Source organism: Rutilus rutilus (assembly GCF_951802725.1).
Source record: "Rutilus rutilus genome assembly, chromosome: 12".
Classification (NCBI taxonomy): Eukaryota; Metazoa; Chordata; class Actinopteri; order Cypriniformes; family Leuciscidae; genus Rutilus; species Rutilus rutilus.
The window spans coordinates 32,879,243-32,899,324 of NC_140217.1; the positions used below are offsets into that span (position 1 = coordinate 32,879,243).

A 20,082-nucleotide genomic window follows, 5' to 3' on the forward strand; every position below is an offset into this window, starting at 1 on the left:
CTCTCTCTCTCTCTGCTTTGGTGTAGCATAGAAGAAAAGTTTAAAGACTTTATCGGCATCATGACAATCACTCGTATAAAAGCCTAATTATATTTCGAGCATTTGAATAGAGTATAAATGGCTAATATATGGACAGATGAGCATGTACAGTAGATAGAGAATGATCACTGCACTTTGATGCCTGGGGTGAATTTTCCCAGCATGCATAAAGGTCCTATAATTAAAAAAGTCGTATACATTAAGAAATTAAAATATTGATAAAAATATAGAGCTGGATTTGACCTCAAATTGCCTGCATGAACACACCAGTTCAATGTGTTAATTGCTGCACAATGGCTCTGGCACTTTCTAGTGAGATCTGACTGAATCCAAGAGAGAATATGTCTCGCTTCTCCTCTTAAAACCGAAACTCTACACTAACCGTATATCCTCAGCTCTATGATGCCATTCGGTGAGTATTTGTCACGATTAATGAGTATTAACAAGCAATGCAATACAATAAACAAAATGAGTCAATGAATCCATTGAAATGACTGGTAGCGCACCCACCATTGTTGGTGCGCCTGGGTTTTTTCACAAAGTGTTTTATTGTGGTGCCAAATAGTTAAAAGTCATAAACGACTTTAAAACCCAGTAAAATTGGAAATGTAATTATCTTGTGGAGTTAGCCCTAGGGCACTCCATATATCTTTGCCTAGCTGTCATGCGAACATAACACATTTTTAATGACTGGTTACTCACAAATGTACAAAATAATTTCATTTTTATCCCTCCCTCTTCTATCTCTGAGCTGCTACTTGAGAGAAAGCGAGAGAGAGAGAGAGAGAGAGAGAGAGAGAGAGAGAGAGAGAGAGAGAGAAGAATCAAAGTTTTGATGAAGCCAGAAAAGGAGATGAACGAAGAGAAATGTGATGATACCTGCAATTCCAGCTGTTGAACTACTTGCATCTGTACCCGGCACTGCGCTGTGCTCCTGTCATCCAAGGCATGTTCATTATTCAGATGTCTAGAGAGAGAGAGAGAGAGAGAGAGAGAGAGAGAGAAGCCTTCATTTTAGTACCATATTTTTTACAGCCATCTATTAAACATTTGATAAAACTTTCATGGTAAAATATTGAATTACATTATCTGCACATTCTGCAGGGCAGTCATTTATTTCTCCATATTGGAAAAGTGAAAATGGCCTGAGATGCGCACATACTAAAATGATAAAAAGTAAATAAAGCCAATGTCCACACATCCACAAATATCAAATTCCCCAAACACAAATGAAGAGTGTTCTAACAAGATCTCTGCATTACCAGAAATAGAAGCGCTCTTTACATGCCTCATGCATAATTCACGAAGTCGCCGTTTTTCATGCAAACCTACAGAAACGGAGTTGAGCGGACGGGAAAAGTGCCTTGCCAAAACTCAGGTGAATAAAACGATATTATAAATTGTCCGACGTGCACTCCACAACCCTCCCAGCTTTTAAAATTAAATGGATTCTTCTTATTTTTGGTGCCTTCTGCAGTTAATTATGTCATCTAGATTAAAAGAACTCAAATGAAGCCAGGAGGAAAAAGGCAAAGGACAACAAGGAGAAAAGAGATGGAATCTGTCATAAACTTGAATTATGAATATAATTATGCATGATTATTTTATACCGCCAATACCTTTTTTTTCCTCCCTCGCACGTTTATAAGTAATCTAAATAAGTAGCTGGCCTTGGCAAAGCGGGCCAAGCTTTCCTTTTTTTACCTCTTCTTCGTTTTTTTATGGTGATTTATATAAAATGGTGGAGATAAGACTCACGACTGAAGGAAATATGATTGGAGGATCTTTATCAGCCCTCGCATGAATTATGGTTTGAAAATGCTTATGCAGGGGCATTTCATTAATCATTTAATCATAATCCGTGCAGGATGTTTGAACCGATTTCACAAATACCCTTTCATTTCACTACTTCATTATGCCCGCTAATGGATCCAATATATTATATATATCATAAATTATATCGCATCTTCGCTGACCATGTAGGTCACTGTCACCAGGCAGAGGCTGGTGGAACGGAACAGTAGCGTTTTCCACGTGCTCTTCTTCCCAAATGTGCGTTTAGAGTCTTCCGCAGCAAATCAAAATGTCGTGCCCGGACCTGAGCAGGGGCCGAGACAAGGGGAGCCAGAACTGATGTTGATGGTGTAATAAATTTGGCGAGGTGGCGTGACATGATGGCAGCGGCGCCATTATTAAGAATAAAGACAACATACGAGCACGGCTGAAGATACATGTGGGGAAAACACACTCGACAACACTCGTGACAGAGAGCGGTTTTGACTTCGGAAGTGGAGCACTCAACCTTGAAAGGGAAATGATCTAAACGAGCGTCAAACGGACTCTGTTTTCCTTCAGAATGAGCATATAAATACCACGTGTCTTTTTGAACGTTGACACCGCATGAATGCACCTTTAAAGATATTCTGAATAGATCTTTTCGTAGAAATAACACAAGGATTAGAGGCGGCGAGTGTTTTAATGTAATGAATCCACACCTTGTTTAAAACTATACTATGTCTGTTCTGGCTTCCAACATTAATCAACTGAAAACAAGCCGCTTTTGAAGTCAGGGAAGGTTGAAGAGGGATCATGTAAACATTTCAAAACAACCACCCAGTTTTCATTTGCGGAGAGATAAAATAGGTGCAGGGCGTCTCGCATTTTCAATGAACATGGCTGGACGTGACATGCTTTGGAATTCGTAGTTCGCATCACCCGGCGAGCCCCCGCTACCTCTTTTCATCCTTTGTTACAGTGGACGTTTCTCTTTTTTCCCCCGTCCTCTCCTCTGTTCCGTCTAATGACATGTAGAGTCACAGTGCATAATTAATAGGAAATGAAATATTCAAATGGCCCTTAATGCAGCCTCTCGGAAGAGTGTCTGGACAAGAGGAGCTCCTGAGAACGGCAGAATTGACATCGGAAAGACTATGAGCGCTGGCATGTGTCACTTTCTGGACTTCAAAGGAAGGCTGTTTAAAAGCTTTCTGGCAGGATGACAGCCCCTAATGTAAATGGCCACAATAAAACAAGTTAAATAGACATTACTTAAACAGTCAGCATTTTACATATGACTGAAGCTAGCTGCCCAGGTTTTAATGATGCTCTAGGAGGCTGACGCCCTGAAAGGTCTTTTCTAGTATAGTGTTGGCGGGACGAACTATTGTTTATTCCCAAACACACGCAGCTGTTCCAATAGCTAAACATCCGCCTGTTTTTCCTTAACTTATTGCATTATGTAAAAGAATTATGCTTATCTACTGATTTTGTTTACTCATACTGCTTGTCTTTGATGGGTAAACACACTTTCCAGGATGGGAAATACAATGTGCGTGTTTGCGATAGGCGATAAGCAGAAACCAGTTCTAAGACTAATACTCTACAAACTGTATTCCAATCATTAAGCAATGTGAATTTTAAAGAAGATAAATATAAGACGACACGAAAACTCACAATACAGAGTTCGCCCTTTCAAATATCACTGATTATAGATGCCCTGGACCTTTGTAAAAGCGTCCAATCTGTTAAATAAACCGTTGCCCCACCCTTCCTGTTCTGCTGGAAACACACACATTGTGACTGGTTTCCTTTTTTTATTTATTCGAATTATCATCCAGCACAAGATATTTTCCTTTAAAGACATAATAAATAGCCATATGGTTTAAAACAACACTGCCGCACGTTATCGTTTGTTGTTGCTGGCTCGGCTGGCGGAGATCCACGTGACGTGCGGGCGCATCTCTCACCGTTCCTCGCTACGTCGCCCCGGGCCCCCATCTCTAGCTACCCAGAAAACTCTTATCATCCAGCTAATTTACTCCCTGATTTCTTTTTATGGTTCTTCAGGCCTGTCGGGTGGAGGATGTACATGTGGGAATGTTTAGCACATGGACGGTTAACACCTTCAGCGTGCCAGCTGAACTCTCACCCAGCCTCGCTTTTTACAAAGGCAGCTTTGTAGAGCATCTCCAAATGTTTTCTCAGCATGTTCCAAGCAGTTTAGTGCAGGAAAGAAAAGTAAACAAGATGTTGCCACGATAAAAACACTTGTGTAAACATTGCAGAGTGTACTTAAAGAGAGAACTTCTCTCTCTCTCTCTCTGGCTCACTCTTTTTCAGCTCTGAAATGCTAAATTTCTCTTATTTCAATAAGCAAATGGTGAATCATGGGTTTGGCCAATAGAAAAAAGGCAACGATGTGAACCACAATCCAAAAACATATGAGATCCGTGGTTTAGAAACTCCAGTGTAGCAAACTTTCTTAACTCTTGGCGGACAAGAGTGAATGCACTTCTTCACATTTTTCTTCACAGGTAAACAGATTCGAGATAGATTATGTTACTATCTGCAAAAGAGCCTGGGCCAGCTTTAAACATGCCCTCAAATAAACTGCCACGAGGAGCCTGCTGTTTAAAACCCAAGCTTCGACCCTGAAAGAAACAGAAGTGGAAAATAAAAAAATAATAAAAAACACACACAAGACTGAGAAAAGGGGTAGGAGTGCAGCTGTGGTTCTGCTTACCACTCGTTTTTCTCCTTGGTCTCGGCTTGTGGATCTTTGAGCCGGGCTTGTTTTAGTTTGAACCCGGGATAATGGAACAGTGTCATATCTTGTTTAGAGTGGGACTAATACAGCCTGACACACACTAACTGATCTGCTGCCACACAGCACATGTTCTCATCATCTCATCACAAACACACACACATAGTGGAGATTAAGTAAAACCAGAGTCTTCCTCAGAGAAGGGACCAGGGTGAACGCTGTGTAAACTGTGCACCTTTAGCCTGATCTTTGGTTTAGGTGTTATTTAGGGAGCGTGCCGCTGTGTGTTGGCCAGTATAGAATGGACTTTAACAGCATGGACAGGTCAGGCGTGATTCAGTTGAGTTAATACATAGTGGGCAGGTGAACAGACACTGGTTGCAGGTAAAACCAATGCAACAGTTAGAGCTGTGGTGCTTCAGATACCAGTGTGGAGCTTGTGAGGGTGATGCAGATTGATTTTGGAAATGCCACAAGTGTATCAAGCAATTGCATAGCATTTTTTTTTTTTTTTTTTTACTAAACCCAAACTTTAGTATTTTACATATTTGTTTTTCATAGTAGTAAAAAACTACATTGAAAATGTGAGTGGCACAGCTCAACGTAAATCCCTGCACGGGTCTCAAATCTAGGCCCTAGCCCGGCGCTTGTCCAACAGCTTATTAGAATTCTCAGCCCAAGTCCGGCTGGAGCCCGTGTTTTTTTCCCCTCCCCATTACACAGCCTATGATACTGTTGCAGCCATTAGAATAGTTCAGGTTTGATTTTAATGGCAAAGTAGTTGTATTTCTTTTCGTTTCTTTACTAAGTTAAAATGTTTGAAGCCTTTTTTGTTTGTTAAATTCATTTTTTGTTTTAAAGCGGCCAAGTGGCCGACAGGGAGTTGACCACATTTGAACCATTTAGCCTCTCAAATCAACACTTGACTTGCCTACAATACAATACAAGCATATCACAATGTTAGTTTAAACATTTATAAATCACCACCACAGTAAAAAGGCATTTTTGACAAGCTGAGGCAGGCTGCTCTGCTGCTCGCAATGGCGCTAGCAAACGAAACGGCCTATACAATAAAAATAAATAAAAAAAGCAGGTTGTCTGACCTTATGCCTAGGCTATGCATTAAAAATCAAGGCTTCACCACAGAACATGGCCATTCATTGTTCAAGAGTTTCCAACAGTCAGACAAAAAAAAAAAGGGGAAAAGTCAAGACCAAGTGTAAATGCCCTCCGAAACACTTTTGAGACGGATTTAAATCCAATCACTCAAACCACTTCAGGTGGTGGTCTGGGACTCATTCCAGATGAAACTGGACGAGTGTAAATGCATCTGGTTGTTGAAACCACATATGTAAATTTTACTTTAAGCGTGTTATAGGCTATATGACATGCTATAGCCAGATATGACAGTGCTACAACAACACGAATTGCCACAGTAGAGTGGCTGAGTAGCTCTTCAGCAAGTCAACGAGAATAAAACTGAAAGTCACAGATGCTCAAAACACAATCATCTTCATTAGAAGTAATGAGACTAAATGATCTTACCAGTGCTTATGCCGCTCTCTCTCCTATAGCGGTCTCTGATCTTGAAATTAGCTGACGGTAAATAAAATGCAACTCGTATCTGTTGCTTTCATTGACGTGAACTCCGGTAAATGTACATATAGCACGGGAATTGGTTGGATTGGATTTATATTCGTTTTGCGGAGACACATTTATGTGGCCAAGTGTAAATGTTTTAACAAATCAGATAGATGTCCGATCAGAGAAAATGCATGAAGTGACCAGGTGTAAAAAGCCCTATAACTCTTCCAGCTGCGCTGAAGGCACGCTCACTGCTACTGCTGCTGGCAGGAACACTAAACATACATGGTCTCGTTTTGTTTCCACCAGCGCAGCACATCTCATAGTTTCTTTTAATTAATTAATGTCGAAAATATAAAAAGAAAGAGGAGCCTAAAACAGGCCCGATGCCCGGCCCATGTGTGAGCTATGACGTGAAAATTGGGCTAAAGCCCAACCCTAGGGGTGTAAATGAGTCGGGCCCCGTTGGACTCCTAAATGTCAGTGTATTGTGGGTGGTTGTCAGGTTGTCGCTAAGTGGTTGCTGAAGTGTTCTAAGTACTTATTAGCTTGTTCTGAGAGGTTGTTGGATGGATGCTTATTGGACCATGTTAAAAAGTTTGTCAAAATCCTCAAGTATGAGGAATATGAATAGCAAGCACCAATGATATGTTTCTAAAAACCAGAAGAGAGAAATCTCTTCTACTTTGTCTGTAAAAAAGGCAGACAAGGGCAAACCCACTGTACTCTCAGAATGTGGCCCACCGTAGATAAACATCCTCACTTGTTTGTTTTGGGACAAAGTGTCAGTAATCACCATGGGGACTGCAGTTATCACAGGCAGCACAGAACCCTGAGGAAAACCACACCACACCACAGAGAGCAGGCAAAGAGCAGCACACCACACACCCACGTCAAGAACCCAGCCCACACACCGAGAGAAAAAAAAAAAGAAAAAAGAAAAAAAAAAAGAGAGAAAGATCAGGAGGAAAAGGATTGAAAAATACTGTGATGGGACACTAGGTTTGACTAGGTTGCTCAGTTTGAAACATGTACATGATTTCTTACAAAATTTGTTATGGACTTGTGATTTAGAAATAATTCCAATATTTAATAGGATTCCAACATAACAAAATGATACTTCATAATGGGAAATGTATGTTCTAAGAGCTTTAGTTTTAGTTTTGGAATCATATATGAAACTATCCTATATGGAATCCTTCATATAAACTCCTACTGTATTAACAACCTTTAGCATTGGCTCCAAAATATGATTCCAATTCCAAAGGCTAATTCCAATTTGAACCATGTATACATCCCATTTTTCAATCCCAGGTGTGTATGTATGAGTGTGTGTGAGAGAGTTACTTACTTCAGGAACGAGTGAAAGTCATCAAATACAGCTTCACATCCTGGCCATTTACAGACGCCGTGACCGTAGAGAGGGTGACTATGAGGGGAATGATCATCCAACGCTGATCTATAAGAAGAAAAGACACATTTCTGTGATATCCAGACTGCAAATATTTGACACACACACACACACACACACACACACACACACGCATCATTGGACTTTTATGAAAGAGGCTAAAGAGTAATTAATCTCCATAATACTACTAGATGTAATATTAATGGCTTATCCACTAAAATATGACAACTAATAAAGAAACCTTCCCCTTCAGCACAAAAAACACTGCAGCGTGTTGTTTTATTGACACAGCACAAACTCTCATTTGACCACTGACTTCTACAGGAAGACTTCCCAGCCATGTGATCTCTGCTTGTCAGCCTATCACGGCCCAGTGCTGGCCAATCAATAGCCAATTATAGGTCTCCTCTGATGCACATGGAGGAACGCTTTGATCAGGGCAGCACGGGGCTCTGAGAGACAGCATGTCCTTTAGCCCTGACCACTGAACCGTGGCCCCTGCCTTCCACCTGGAGCAACAAGTGTTTCCCACAACAGGAAGCTCCCAAATCCATCTGGATTGTTCCCGCCAAGCGCAAACAGTAAACACACCCCACCTGTTATCAATTTATCCGCTGGCACAGGATCATCAACAGCTCAGAACAGCACACTTTTATATGAACTACACTGCAGGCACTATAAAGCTTAGCTGTGAAGAGCCCCCTATTTTTTCTCAACTTCAACAGTGTTGTTTTATCTGCAGAAGGGAATGTATTGGCAGTTGTTGAATTTAAAAAATCTAGTTGATCTGAACAAAGTTTAGACCCCTCATCATCTCCAATTATCAATATTTAAGAACTATTAACACAAAGCTTTTTTAATCAGTGCAAGAATGAAATAATAGAAAAATGGGATTTGTCAGTGTGATTTGAACGTATGCATATTTAGGCTTTAAGGCTTATTTAAAAGCAGTTGCCTTAATATTTATGCCTTATGTAATTTTTTTTTTATTAAAATGTATGTCAAATATATTACAAATTCTTTTTAAACAAGAAATGTGCCATGCCACATCTTGTTTGAATTCCAAGATGACATTGGCTATAGCATTATTAATAAGAGTTAAGTTATGAAAAGCCTAAGGACTTGTGAATCAGGAAACAAGGCTCATTTTAAACAATGGATGAGCAAACAGTTTTAAACAACTCGGAGGAAGACTGACAGACTACAGGGGTGTTCTTTCTAGCCTGACCACATTTATTCCAAACAAAAAACAATAAAGACTGAGTCAAAGCTTGTCAGTGATCTTGTCTGTCTTTTGAAGTGTGTGGTAATTTCTTTGGTTTTTAGGCTAAAAAAAAAGAAGAAAAAAAAAAGCTTTTTTTTGAGTGACAACCAAAAGACAGACAGACTTGAATCTAAACAAATTATCTTGTAACAAGTAAAAAGGTGACATTTTGCATTCAAGGTTAAGTAAAAAATGGCCATAAATAATAATAATAAAAAATAAAAAACAACAACCCAGCACATCAAAATCACCACTACATGTGCATTTATACACTTGATCAGCTCTTACAGCACCAGCCTAAATGCTTTCCTGTGAGGCTCTGTCATATCATCTTTCATTACATTATGGTTTAGGATCGTATTATCACGCACTGAGTACCTAAGTATCATCGCTGCTGACCTAACGAAGAAGAGAGGTCTGACGTCTGGAGAGCTCAGACAGGAACTGAGCACTTTGTCACAACACTATTACTCTCCCTCACGTCTTCATGTGGGGAGAAATCAAAGACGCACTCCTCCTCCAAGTCTACTATCAAATCCCCAGACCCCCGACTCAATCCTTTAGAGTATGCCCAACCACACGGCCCCCTCCCAACCCCCCAAAAATGTTTTAATTATCATTTGCAGAGTTGAAGATCAATTAAAACGGAGGTTAAGGGGCTCGTTTAGGGGGGCAAATCTGATTATTTATCTCTTTAAAACAAATTGTCTGGGTTTTAATCCCCCTGAGCGTAGCATTCCTAAAGGATTCTGGGAGGAGAATGAAGAGAGGTGACTCAAACTGGGTCCCTTCCATTGAGGAGAACTGAAAACTGCTGAACAAGGTGTCTCTATATTTGTTTAAAAAATATATATATATATATAAAAAGAAATTTATAATAATTTATATATATATAATAATAATAATTATTATTTCATTTAACAAATATAGAGACACCTTGTTCATATATATATCTTTTAGACCCTGACTAGAAAAAAAAAAGGAAAAAAAAAAGAGGTATGGGCCTGTTGGTCAGATAGCCGACACCTCATTTTCAATCACCTTAGAAAGGTTCACACGGGTCCATGAGTGTTTTTTGTCCCTTATCTGAGCGCCGATGGGTCGGGTGGACTGACACGTTGAAGGCTTTTATCATATTTGGGTGTGTATGCGGTGGATGTCTCTGTGCAGGCACCAGTGGGAGCCGATGGAGGCTGCTAAAAGCAGGGTAGCATCGCGTCTAAACATGTACAGAGTGATTGAGTTTCTCTCTCCTTCCTTTAAGACGGAAGTGAAAAGACAGTGAATGATGCCGCTGGATGCACTTAAGGTTTTAGTTGCAGGCGTCGCAGCGACTGGCCAGATTTGATATGACACATGAAACGGCCTGTGCGGTGTTTAAGACCCCGGCGGTAAACCAATCTGAGAGAGCTAGAGCAGAGCAAGTCCATCAGCGCGCAGCCGCCCGCCTGTTTCACGACAAGAGGGACCTGGGAAAACCACATCAATTAAAAGTTCATTAACGTTTGTGTGTGAGGAGGAGTCCACATTTCTTTTCTCACACTCAAAACCCTGGATTTCGAGCAATGGAAATCCGTAGATGGATTAGAAATCAGTGTTATGTTTTCTTGGAGGCCCATTGGGTGTAGTGATAAAGCACATTTACTAATAAAACTACAAAGATGTTAATGCTACATGGAAAATTATCAAAGTGCTAAGTTATTAGCAGCGTCTCTCTAATTTGCCTTTGCATTTGAATAGTAATGATTTGGAAGCATTTCTAGCACTAATTCTGCAGCTAACGGAAAGAAGAGAGAGGGCTGATCACCTGCTCCTTTTTTCTGACAGATCTAAGATACTCAGTCTACAAAACGCCTTCTTCACAGCATGAGTGCTAAACTGCTGTTGACGTCTTCTTTAATCTCTGACACCGAACGAGAGGCAGGGAGAGAGAAGCAGTGAGCTTTCCAACATGTCTTTTTGAGCGTTTCAAGCCTGCTATGGCACGAAAAGGGTTGTGGTGTTGTGATAGAGGACTGGGTGTTTGTGCACTTTGAGGAAAAAGGGTGATAGACTGGAGGAAAAGAGCTACTAAAATAGAACAAGTGAGCATACGAGTGAGTTTCTCGGTTTCAAAACCTAGTGAGCTGCCTACCTAGACCTAATTATTCAATTAGGGGATATTTTCTGTCCTCTGGTATGATTTCAAAGCAAAAACAAATCAACAAAAAAAAAAAAATTCATTCTAGTTTTAAAGAGTAGATTCAAAGAGCTTTAAAACTTTTTCTTCAATTACATTTTCCACTCAATAAAAAAAAAGTTAGAACGTTAGCCAAAACTTTAGAAGAGGTTTTAAAGAAGTTTATTTTTTTTCAGTGCTCCTAAATGAAATATTACTCAACTATGCTGCACACAATTAATGCAGCATATATGTATCATTCATCGAGAAGGCAATCCCAGAATGCACTGCAACAAGCTCAGTAAAAAGTGCAGGAGAGAAACATTCATTATAAATGCTTATATTTCAGGGGAGGCGATTTATCCCAGAAACATTTTTGCCATGCTGATTAAAAGTCTCATCACATTCTGATAGAAATCACTAAGTTAAGTGGTCTAAATATATTTATATGTATACATCTCATCTGTGGAAGGCGTAGGACCATAAGATGTTCGTCCAATCATTGCACTGGGTCAATATTGTGAGAGTTGAAGTTCTACGCTTAAAGCATTGTGTCATTAACGTAGCAACATGTTAACGTCATTGTAAAGCTGTTTTGAAACAATCTATATTGTAAAAAGCGCTATATAAATAAAGGTGCCTTGACTTGACATCAAAACAAACCAATAGAGATTCAAGTCTCTTATGTGTGTGGCACAAATGAATGAATTAGAGAAAGAAAGATAAAAAGAAAGAAAGAGAAAGAGCAACTTGTATGAGCTCTACAGCATCAGTGACATCATGGGCAGTTAAATAACCCTGACATGTTGAGCAAACCTGTCATGAAATCCATTCTGCTCTACACTGGTACATAAGCAGATAGACATGTACATGAACTCTCCCTTTACCTTCGGCTAAATGTGTTTTCATTCGCATTGCTTTCATAACGACACGTTGGTTTTGATCAGCCAAATCTGAGTCAGATGTGAAAAGAGAGAGAGACACAAATAAATGAGCTCACAGTGCCTGGAGGCTTCTCACCAGCGGTTCAAAGATCAGGCCTGAGCACATGAAAACAGGCAAATGTGTTATAAACCAAATTAATCTCTTCCTTAAAGACACAGTGATGCAACGCTTCCTCCAAATAAATCTTTAAGTGTCAGGGCTTTAAAGAGGCTTTCCAGTATTTAGCAAAGTTGTGCTGTGTTGTGCAACTGTTACTGTATGTAATTAACTGCTCTTATTTGCCACACAAAATGAAATGATTCGGCAAAAAATTTCCTCTTCTGATGACAAATCGATATAAAATATTTACAATATAATTTACGATATTTGAACTTTTGAAAAAATATATTCATTCTGCTTCTTATATCTTATAAGAAGCAGAATGAATATATTTTTTCAAAAGTTCAAATTTCTACATAAATAAATAAATAATCAGAAAAAGTAAAACATCCCTTGAACTGCAATACAGCTAAACCATGCCTGTTGTAATTCTGTAATAATTAAAAAGAAAGGAATTTCATTACAGTAATCTAACCTTTGTAACAGCACCATTCTCTTAGGTGTTTGACTGGAATTCCCTGATGGACAGGATTGAGCAGACAGGCCCGGTCCTTAATGAAAATTCCAAGGTACTTGGAGGCAATAAATGACTATTTATTTGCAGGTAATGCCCTATTGGCACCTGTCAATCAACTTGGCTTCCCTTGCAGCGATTTCCACCTTCAGAACTCAATCCAACTGAATATATAGAGTTTAACAAGAGTTAAATCTCAAACTGTGCACAGATTTGCCAAGAAACCAAAGTCTGCGACCAAAAGTGACCTCAAACTCTTCTCCTCCAATTCTCCCCAAATCTCAGGTCAATGGCTGTGCGATCTTACCCCTCTCTCTTGAGCGAGTGGCTGATGTACTGGCCGTTGGTGGATCCATGCTGGTTGTGGTTTTTGAGGGGAACGGGGGAGGGGGACGACAGGTCCAGACCCCGGTGACCGTTATTGGTCGCGCTGTTCTCCTCCTTCACATAGCTGTTTGTCACCTCCTTCCACAGCTGCTGCAGTTCGACTGGAATCATGCCTGCCACAAACAAATTGGATAATTAAATCAATTAACAGCTAATCTGGTTCTACTCATGGCATAATTAAATAAAAAACAAGGGCTCAGTAAACAAAAGGGGGCATTAATTATTCCACTACAGGCTGATACGCAGCGTCTGCCCTCTCGCTCTGCCATTCTCTCGCTCTTTTCCCCCTACGTGCTTTGCGAAGCGTGTTTGTGTACAAAAATTCCCTGGCATTCACGCACATTTCATGCTTGAAGTAAATAATTAACATACAGACAAGGCATGAAATCTGAATAATCACCATTATTTCTCTGACAAGGAACTCAGCCAGTTCTTTCTCACACACACAAAACAAGACCACAAAAACATCCCTCTCCATGAGAGAGAGAGAGGGAGAAAGTGAAAGAACGAACAAGCCCCCAGGGTAATACTCTCGAAAGCATGTTAATGTGCAAAATGCTTAAAGTTTTGCACCGCCTCCAATTGACACAGACGACTTAAACCTCATTTAACAAGTCAAGCACACTGCGGCTCATACGTCCTTTGAAAAAAGAGAGAAGATAAGTGGGAAGAAAAATGGCTTGAAGACAAGATGTTGCCTCAATTCTGTGACAGACACACAAACACATACGCAACGCAAAGTGTTTCATGCAGCTGACTGTACAACTCAACGCTAGCAGGCTGAGAATTAGAAAGGGCTAACAATGAAATTAGCCCATTGGAGTGGCCAAGGACCTCCCTTAGTTATATTCAGAAGTGTTAAATATTGAATATGAATTGAAGCTATGAATTATATTTGTTAAATTTCCATATTAAATATATTTTTTGTGTTTAAGAAGTCTCTTATGCTTAACAGGTCTGCATTTATTTGATAAAAAAAATACAGCAAAAATGGTAATATTGTGAAAAAGTATTACAATTTATAATAGATTTTCTATTTTACTCCAGCCATTACTCCAGTCTTCAGTGTCACTTCAATGTTGAAAACAGTTGTGCTGCTTAATATATTTGCTTAAACCAAGAATCTTTTTTTCAGTCTTCTTTAATAACTTGAAAGTCCAAAACAAAAGCATTTATTTATTTTGCCACATTATAAAAGTCTGTTCAGTCACATTTGATCAATTTAAGGTGTCCTTGCTTAATAAAAACTTTTGAACAATAGTGTATAATATAAATATATATACACAGAAACACACAAACACATTTTGACACGTCTGACTACCATTATGTTGCTTCAGGAATAGGGCATGTGAATGGAACGCTGAATGAATCGCACCCACTGTGTGACTTTATACATTTCTTTGTATGTTTCGTGAAATTAAACAGGAAGGGGCTGTTTTGGGCGGTGGGGGATCAATCGCTTAACATCACAATTAAATCGATTTTCGAAATGAGCGAAAGCAAATGGAGAGCAATTTTTGTCTTGGTTATCTTCATTCGTCTCCTTGTTTTCCCTCCTCCTCCCCCCTCGCTCTCTCATTCTCTCTCCTTCATAATTCTCTTTACAGATACCAGAAGTGGCCTCTTTCAAGCGCTCCAGCGCAATGCATTTGTGCAAGAATCGCTTAGTCTTAATTTATTCCTGTTGTGGCAAAATAACGGCGAGGTGAAGATCTCAATACGATCAGCAGAAAATATTTTTAATTTGATAAGCTACTAAAGATTTTAATTATGTCAGTAATGGAGAACAGTAAGCTAATGAGGCGGCTAAGACTCCAGAGAGAGAGACAAAGAGACAGAGCGAGAGAGACTAAAAACTGTGAAATGAGTCTGGTAGGACTGCCATAAATTCGCACAAGATCGTTTGCATATAAAAGAGCCAGCGGAAATTATTGCAGGACGAATCAATAACCTTCCCACGTGCCACGTGGCATCTTTCGCTTCCTTGGTTTTTTTCTCGTGCCATCTTGCAGTGTTTTAACGTCCTCATGAATCTGACGGCGGTGTCCGAAGGTATTGACTTGCTTGTTTTTTTTGTCTTTGCTGTTGTCATTGTGAGGGAGGGAAAACTTGCCCGTGTGGATTCAAGAAGGTCACGGCGCTGGTGATTGTTTTTGGGTTTGGACATAGAGGGGAACAATCATTTTCCCCCCACTTGGAGCGCGGTGACAGTGTGCAATGTATTTTTAGCCGACGTGCTTGACAGGGCGGCCCACTCTCCCTCAATTACCCACAAGTCCAGGTGACCCCGACACCACTGTTTACTGAAACGAATCCAAGCCGGAGGGGGGAAGGGAGCTGATGAGAGGGGTAACAGAGTGGGACGAAGCTGTCTTGTTGTGTCTGACACCCCCTATAAGCCTTTTTCCTCTGCAGGTCTCTATCTCACTCTAAGCCTTGGTTTCCATCCCGTATCCATCTTTTTCATAGATGCATCTCCCAAACTGTCTGCATATATCTTCACATGACCTCTCAACCAATCTGGCAAATGTTACAGCATTATCCTCATTTAGTAGCCGATGATGGATGTAACATTTCGCAGATAACACATAGCATTAAAACAGTTCTTTGTCCTTAAATCCGTCTTGCAAACTCCAGATCGCTTTAACGGCCCTAAAGTCATTTTTCAACACCGCACCTCCTCTCATTAAAAGCCAAAGATACACACTTGCGCTTTTAAAAAATGGATGTCATTGAGACGTTTGACTGATCGCTGGCGAAGCAACTCAATTTTTACCGCAGCAGGTAGCGGCGACACCCAGACAGGGGCCCCGAACTCTCGCTTCAACCTTTTCCTGTCCTTGTACCCCGGTACCCTGGTGACCGTGTTCGAGCAAGCGGAAAGTTGATTTAAGGTTCACAACCACATTAGTTGTGGCCCATCAGCAGCCCGATAAAAAATGCTGTCGCGCACTGGGGCCGCGGAAATCAGTGACCACGTCTTCCTCGATGAGACTGCCACGGCACCACTGGGGGCAAACTGACACTACTATTAGTTTATTGTTCTGTGAGGCAGAGATCTTCTCTCCCTCCTGTTAAAGGGGTTATGATCACTGGGGCCTTCGATATGCAGCCCTTAGGCCTAAAATATGTTCCTCCCTAATGCTACAGAAGCTATTAAACAGTGCCACACTGCCAGCCGATCAATCACTGCCAGCGAGGCCGGACGAGGGGCCGGAGTCCCCTGATGGGTCCGCGCGCACATCGCGCATCATGCCTGGTCACATTCGCTGCTTTCATATTAGTGGCAAATTTGTCTTGTCGGTGTCCTGTGGCCCTTGACTGGACAACTTGACAACTAATGTGCGGCTGGGGATGAGAATGAACTCCAGAACTTGAGGGATTCACAACATGTGTGTAGGAGAGCACAGATTTAGACGAGAGCGCTCTAATAGTGGAAAATGAGGTACAAACATCAATCCGGCAGCCACAATGTAGACAACCAGGCCTCTTCTGCCTAATCCCATTCTGTTCACACAAGGTTGAGTTATTTACAAAAGTGAAAGCAAATTAATTCAAGAAAAGGTTTAACCTCATGTACCACGAAGGAATGGTTTCCACCAATGTTTTTAATTTTCAATTTCAGCAAAATTGGATGGATTTAGTCAACAATTTAGTCAAAATGTCAACAATGGATCCCTATCGATTTATTCATTCAAAAAAAGATAAAAAGGTGAAAAACAAATTTGCACCCAAGAATTTGAAAAATAATAAAACAAAAGGCCACAATTTATATCTCAAAAGGCCACAAAAAATTTTCTATCAGGATCCGGAGTGACTCCTGTATTGCGTACATACTCAGAATGACAATTTAGGGGATTCACACCATATTCTAATATGGTTGTTTCTCCCAAAACTTTGCATTGTGTACGTGGGACAAGTAAAGAAGCCAGAACTGGTTTTACTCCACATCTCTCTGCCTTTCTTGAATATTCATCTGCTCTGTTTGTTTTCTCACTCTGTTACTCACACTGCTAAGTCCTCTCTTATTTTCTCTCTCTGGACCCCGTTTATGATATTCATCTCCTCCAACACATTGTTCTAATTCATAGCAGACTTCAGCTGACCCTCTCCAAAAAGTCAAATAAGTGATATAACCCCAAATACAACAGACTAAAACACATTGTTTTGATTGAAGTCTCAGATGTCTGCGCCGTGACAGAGAGCTAGATAGCACGCTTGTAAACAGGGTAGAAATCGGGTAAAAATGACTGGATGTGCCTGTACATTAAATGTGAAGCCGTGATGTAAAAATATTTTATTCACGCATCAAAGTCAGAGTCTAATAAATAAGCCAATTTCAGCCCATGTTGCTGGCCGAGTAATCTTACTTAGTAGCTTGCCCAAGCACATAATCACCACGCACACATAAGGAGGTAACATAACTTATCACACCAATGCTAACTACTTCGCTAACTACTGAATATTGTAGATTACATCTTGCGAATGGAAAACTGGGCTGCTGGAGCATGAAAGAATGCAGTGGAGTGTGAAAGAAAAAAAAGGTCATCAATAACTTTTAACAGTGAAGCAGAAAATGTGCAGGACACACACAAACACACACTGACACACAAACTGACAAGTGTTTTAATCAGGGTATGAAATTACCCCCTATGCCAGTCAAATTTGGGCCCAATTTTACCAGTCACTGTGCCAGGTGACCTGTAGGACATCTCCGACTGATGTTTGACAAGAAATGCTGCTAGTTAGAGGCAAAGACGGACACACAGAAGAAACACATTTGATTATACTGAGGAATAGAAAAAAAATCAAAAGCCTAAATTGGGTTCCAAAATAAATGTAAAATTGGCAAATGAAATTGGGCAAAAGTTTATTTTGTACTCTGGCTTTAACCACCACTTTGGTTTTAACACTTAACCACCAATTCAAGGAATCTGCTACGAGCTATTACAGGTACCCAAGTCAGATTAATACTAGACAGACAGGTTCTAGGAAACTAGGAAATAATCTACCCTTTACTGCCAAGTAAATGTATTATATAAACAATATATTGTGTTCTGCAGTAGAACAACAGCATGTATTCTCTGTGTTTTTCCTTACTGCCCTCTGATTGGGCATTACATGCTTGCAATGTTCCCTGGGTAACGACTGCTTGAGATGTCATTCAATCACTTGTTAAAGAAATAAAATTGGCCACCTATTTGACACTAGCCTATGGCTTCGCATTGTAAAGCATCGCCTCGCCCAGCCCCAGGGCAACGTGGGTATGTGGAGTTGCTCAGCTTTCCGACTATGCCCTGTTCAAACAATAACAAGACTAAACAAACACAGTTTGTATTTGCCTGTTACCCAAGCACCCCCCTCCCCAGCCTTTATACAGCCTTATCTTGTTGTGGGCTTGTTTGTCTTAGCTGGAGAGAGTACAGTCAGTTTTTGAAAGAAAGAAAACAAAACTCAAAACAAAACTGGTATGAATGCAGTCTTTATTCTGTTGCTGCTCCTTAAGTAAACATGACAAGGAAAATAAAGCAATACACCTCCTGGAAAAACACCTTTTGACTCACTGACTGCTTGTGAAGTGATTAATCTTTGACTAGTTTAGTGGGTTGAAGTTAGAAAACAATGGTGCTAGTATGTTTAGGGGCTGATGAGGAGCCAACATAAGACAATAGAGATAAAACAGAGATATATGTATTCAATGGAAAAGTGAAAATCTAGGACACATTTTCTCATTCTAAAAGAGAAAAGCAACAGAAACTATAATGCAAAGAGAACATAAAGGCCTATTCTCTCAGAGAGCAATATTTGGTCTAATTTCGTACATTTCTGTAAAATGTTCAAAAGTGCTAACTTTTTTTTGTTTTGCTTTTCCTGCACAAAACAATTTATTCCTATAGACCTCTTCATGTGCGTGTAAATGTTTTTCCTCACATATTTACATACATAACAAAGTGATATTTTCTCGTAGGTAATCTTTCGATTTTCTTTTTTTTTTAAATCAAAACACTTTTCGTAAGATTTTTGTCAGCAATTCCTGTTGCTCTCGGTGCAAAATAATATAATATCCCCCTAAGACCTCTTCATGTTGAATGTGTAATCTTGCCATTGTTCCCCCCACCCCACATTTAGCAAAAAATAATAGAGATAATAAAAATCTATACATACATATTGCATCCCTATGGATCCCGAAAACGAAACCCTGCGGATCCTAATTTTTTTGGTAACACTTTACAATAAGGTTCATTAGTTAACTACATTAGTTAGCATGACCTAATAATGAACTGCACTTATACAGCATTTATTAATCTTTGTTAATGTTAATTTCAACATTTACTAATGCATTATTAAAATCAAAGGTTGTATTTATTAACATTAGTTAATGCACTGTGAACTAACATGAACACACAATGAACAGCTGGATTTATACTAACTAACATTAACAAAGATTAATAAATACTGTAACAAATGTATTGCTCATTGTTAGTTCATGTTAGTCAATACATTAACTAATGTTAACTAATGAACCTTATTGTAAAGTGTTACCATTTTTTTTTTTACACAGATGTTGCAATCTATATAAACAAGAAACAAAAAAGCCGTTGCAGGCTAGCGGTGTGAAAAGAAGTGATATTTTCTTGGAGGCTGATGAAAAACCACATTGTAATTTTGAGAATAATTTCCTTGCACTTTTCATAAGATATTTGTCAGCAATTCCCATTGCTCTCAGTGTGAATATCCCCTTGCGGGGTGATAGATGTGCTTGTTCTTACCCTGAGTGAGGGAGTGCAGGGGCAGAGTCTGGTTGGGCTGAATGGACAGCAGCCCTTGTCTCTGCAGGCTCAGGAGATGCTGCTGCTGGAGCTGCTGAACCTGGAGCAGCTGCTGTTGGAACGCCAACTGCTGCGCAGACACCTGCCGAGGGAGAGACGGAGAGAGGATGAGGGGTCTACATATCATCCTCGCACTCACAAACAATTATGTCAACACGTGCACAAACATACTTATTCACTCAGGGCAGATAAACACACACATACACACACAAACAGGCACGGACAGGTACATTCCCATATTCCCGTACCCTCTTAATTAACGAGTCGTCGGGGAGGCTCGTGACAAATAATGAAATGTTGTTAATCAT

The 20,082-nt window shown here is 40.0% G+C and overlaps 1 protein-coding gene across 7 annotated transcripts in view; it reads right to left on the minus strand.

The window, feature by feature from the left end:
- Window positions 1-20,082, minus strand: part of foxp1b (forkhead box P1b) — a 193,163-nt gene that overhangs the window by 16,683 nt on the left and 156,398 nt on the right. For all 7 annotated transcript variants that reach the window (XM_084426905.1, XM_084426902.1, XM_084426903.1 and 4 more), the window contains 4 exons: window positions 19,715-19,856; window positions 12,865-13,057; window positions 7,518-7,625; window positions 919-1,006 (listed from right to left, as the gene is read on the minus strand). In XM_084426905.1, coding sequence (XP_084283031.1) covers window positions 919-1,006; window positions 7,518-7,625; window positions 12,865-13,057; window positions 19,715-19,856 — 531 coding nt within the window. The remainder of the gene's footprint in view (window positions 1-918; window positions 1,007-7,517; window positions 7,626-12,864; window positions 13,058-19,714; window positions 19,857-20,082) is intronic.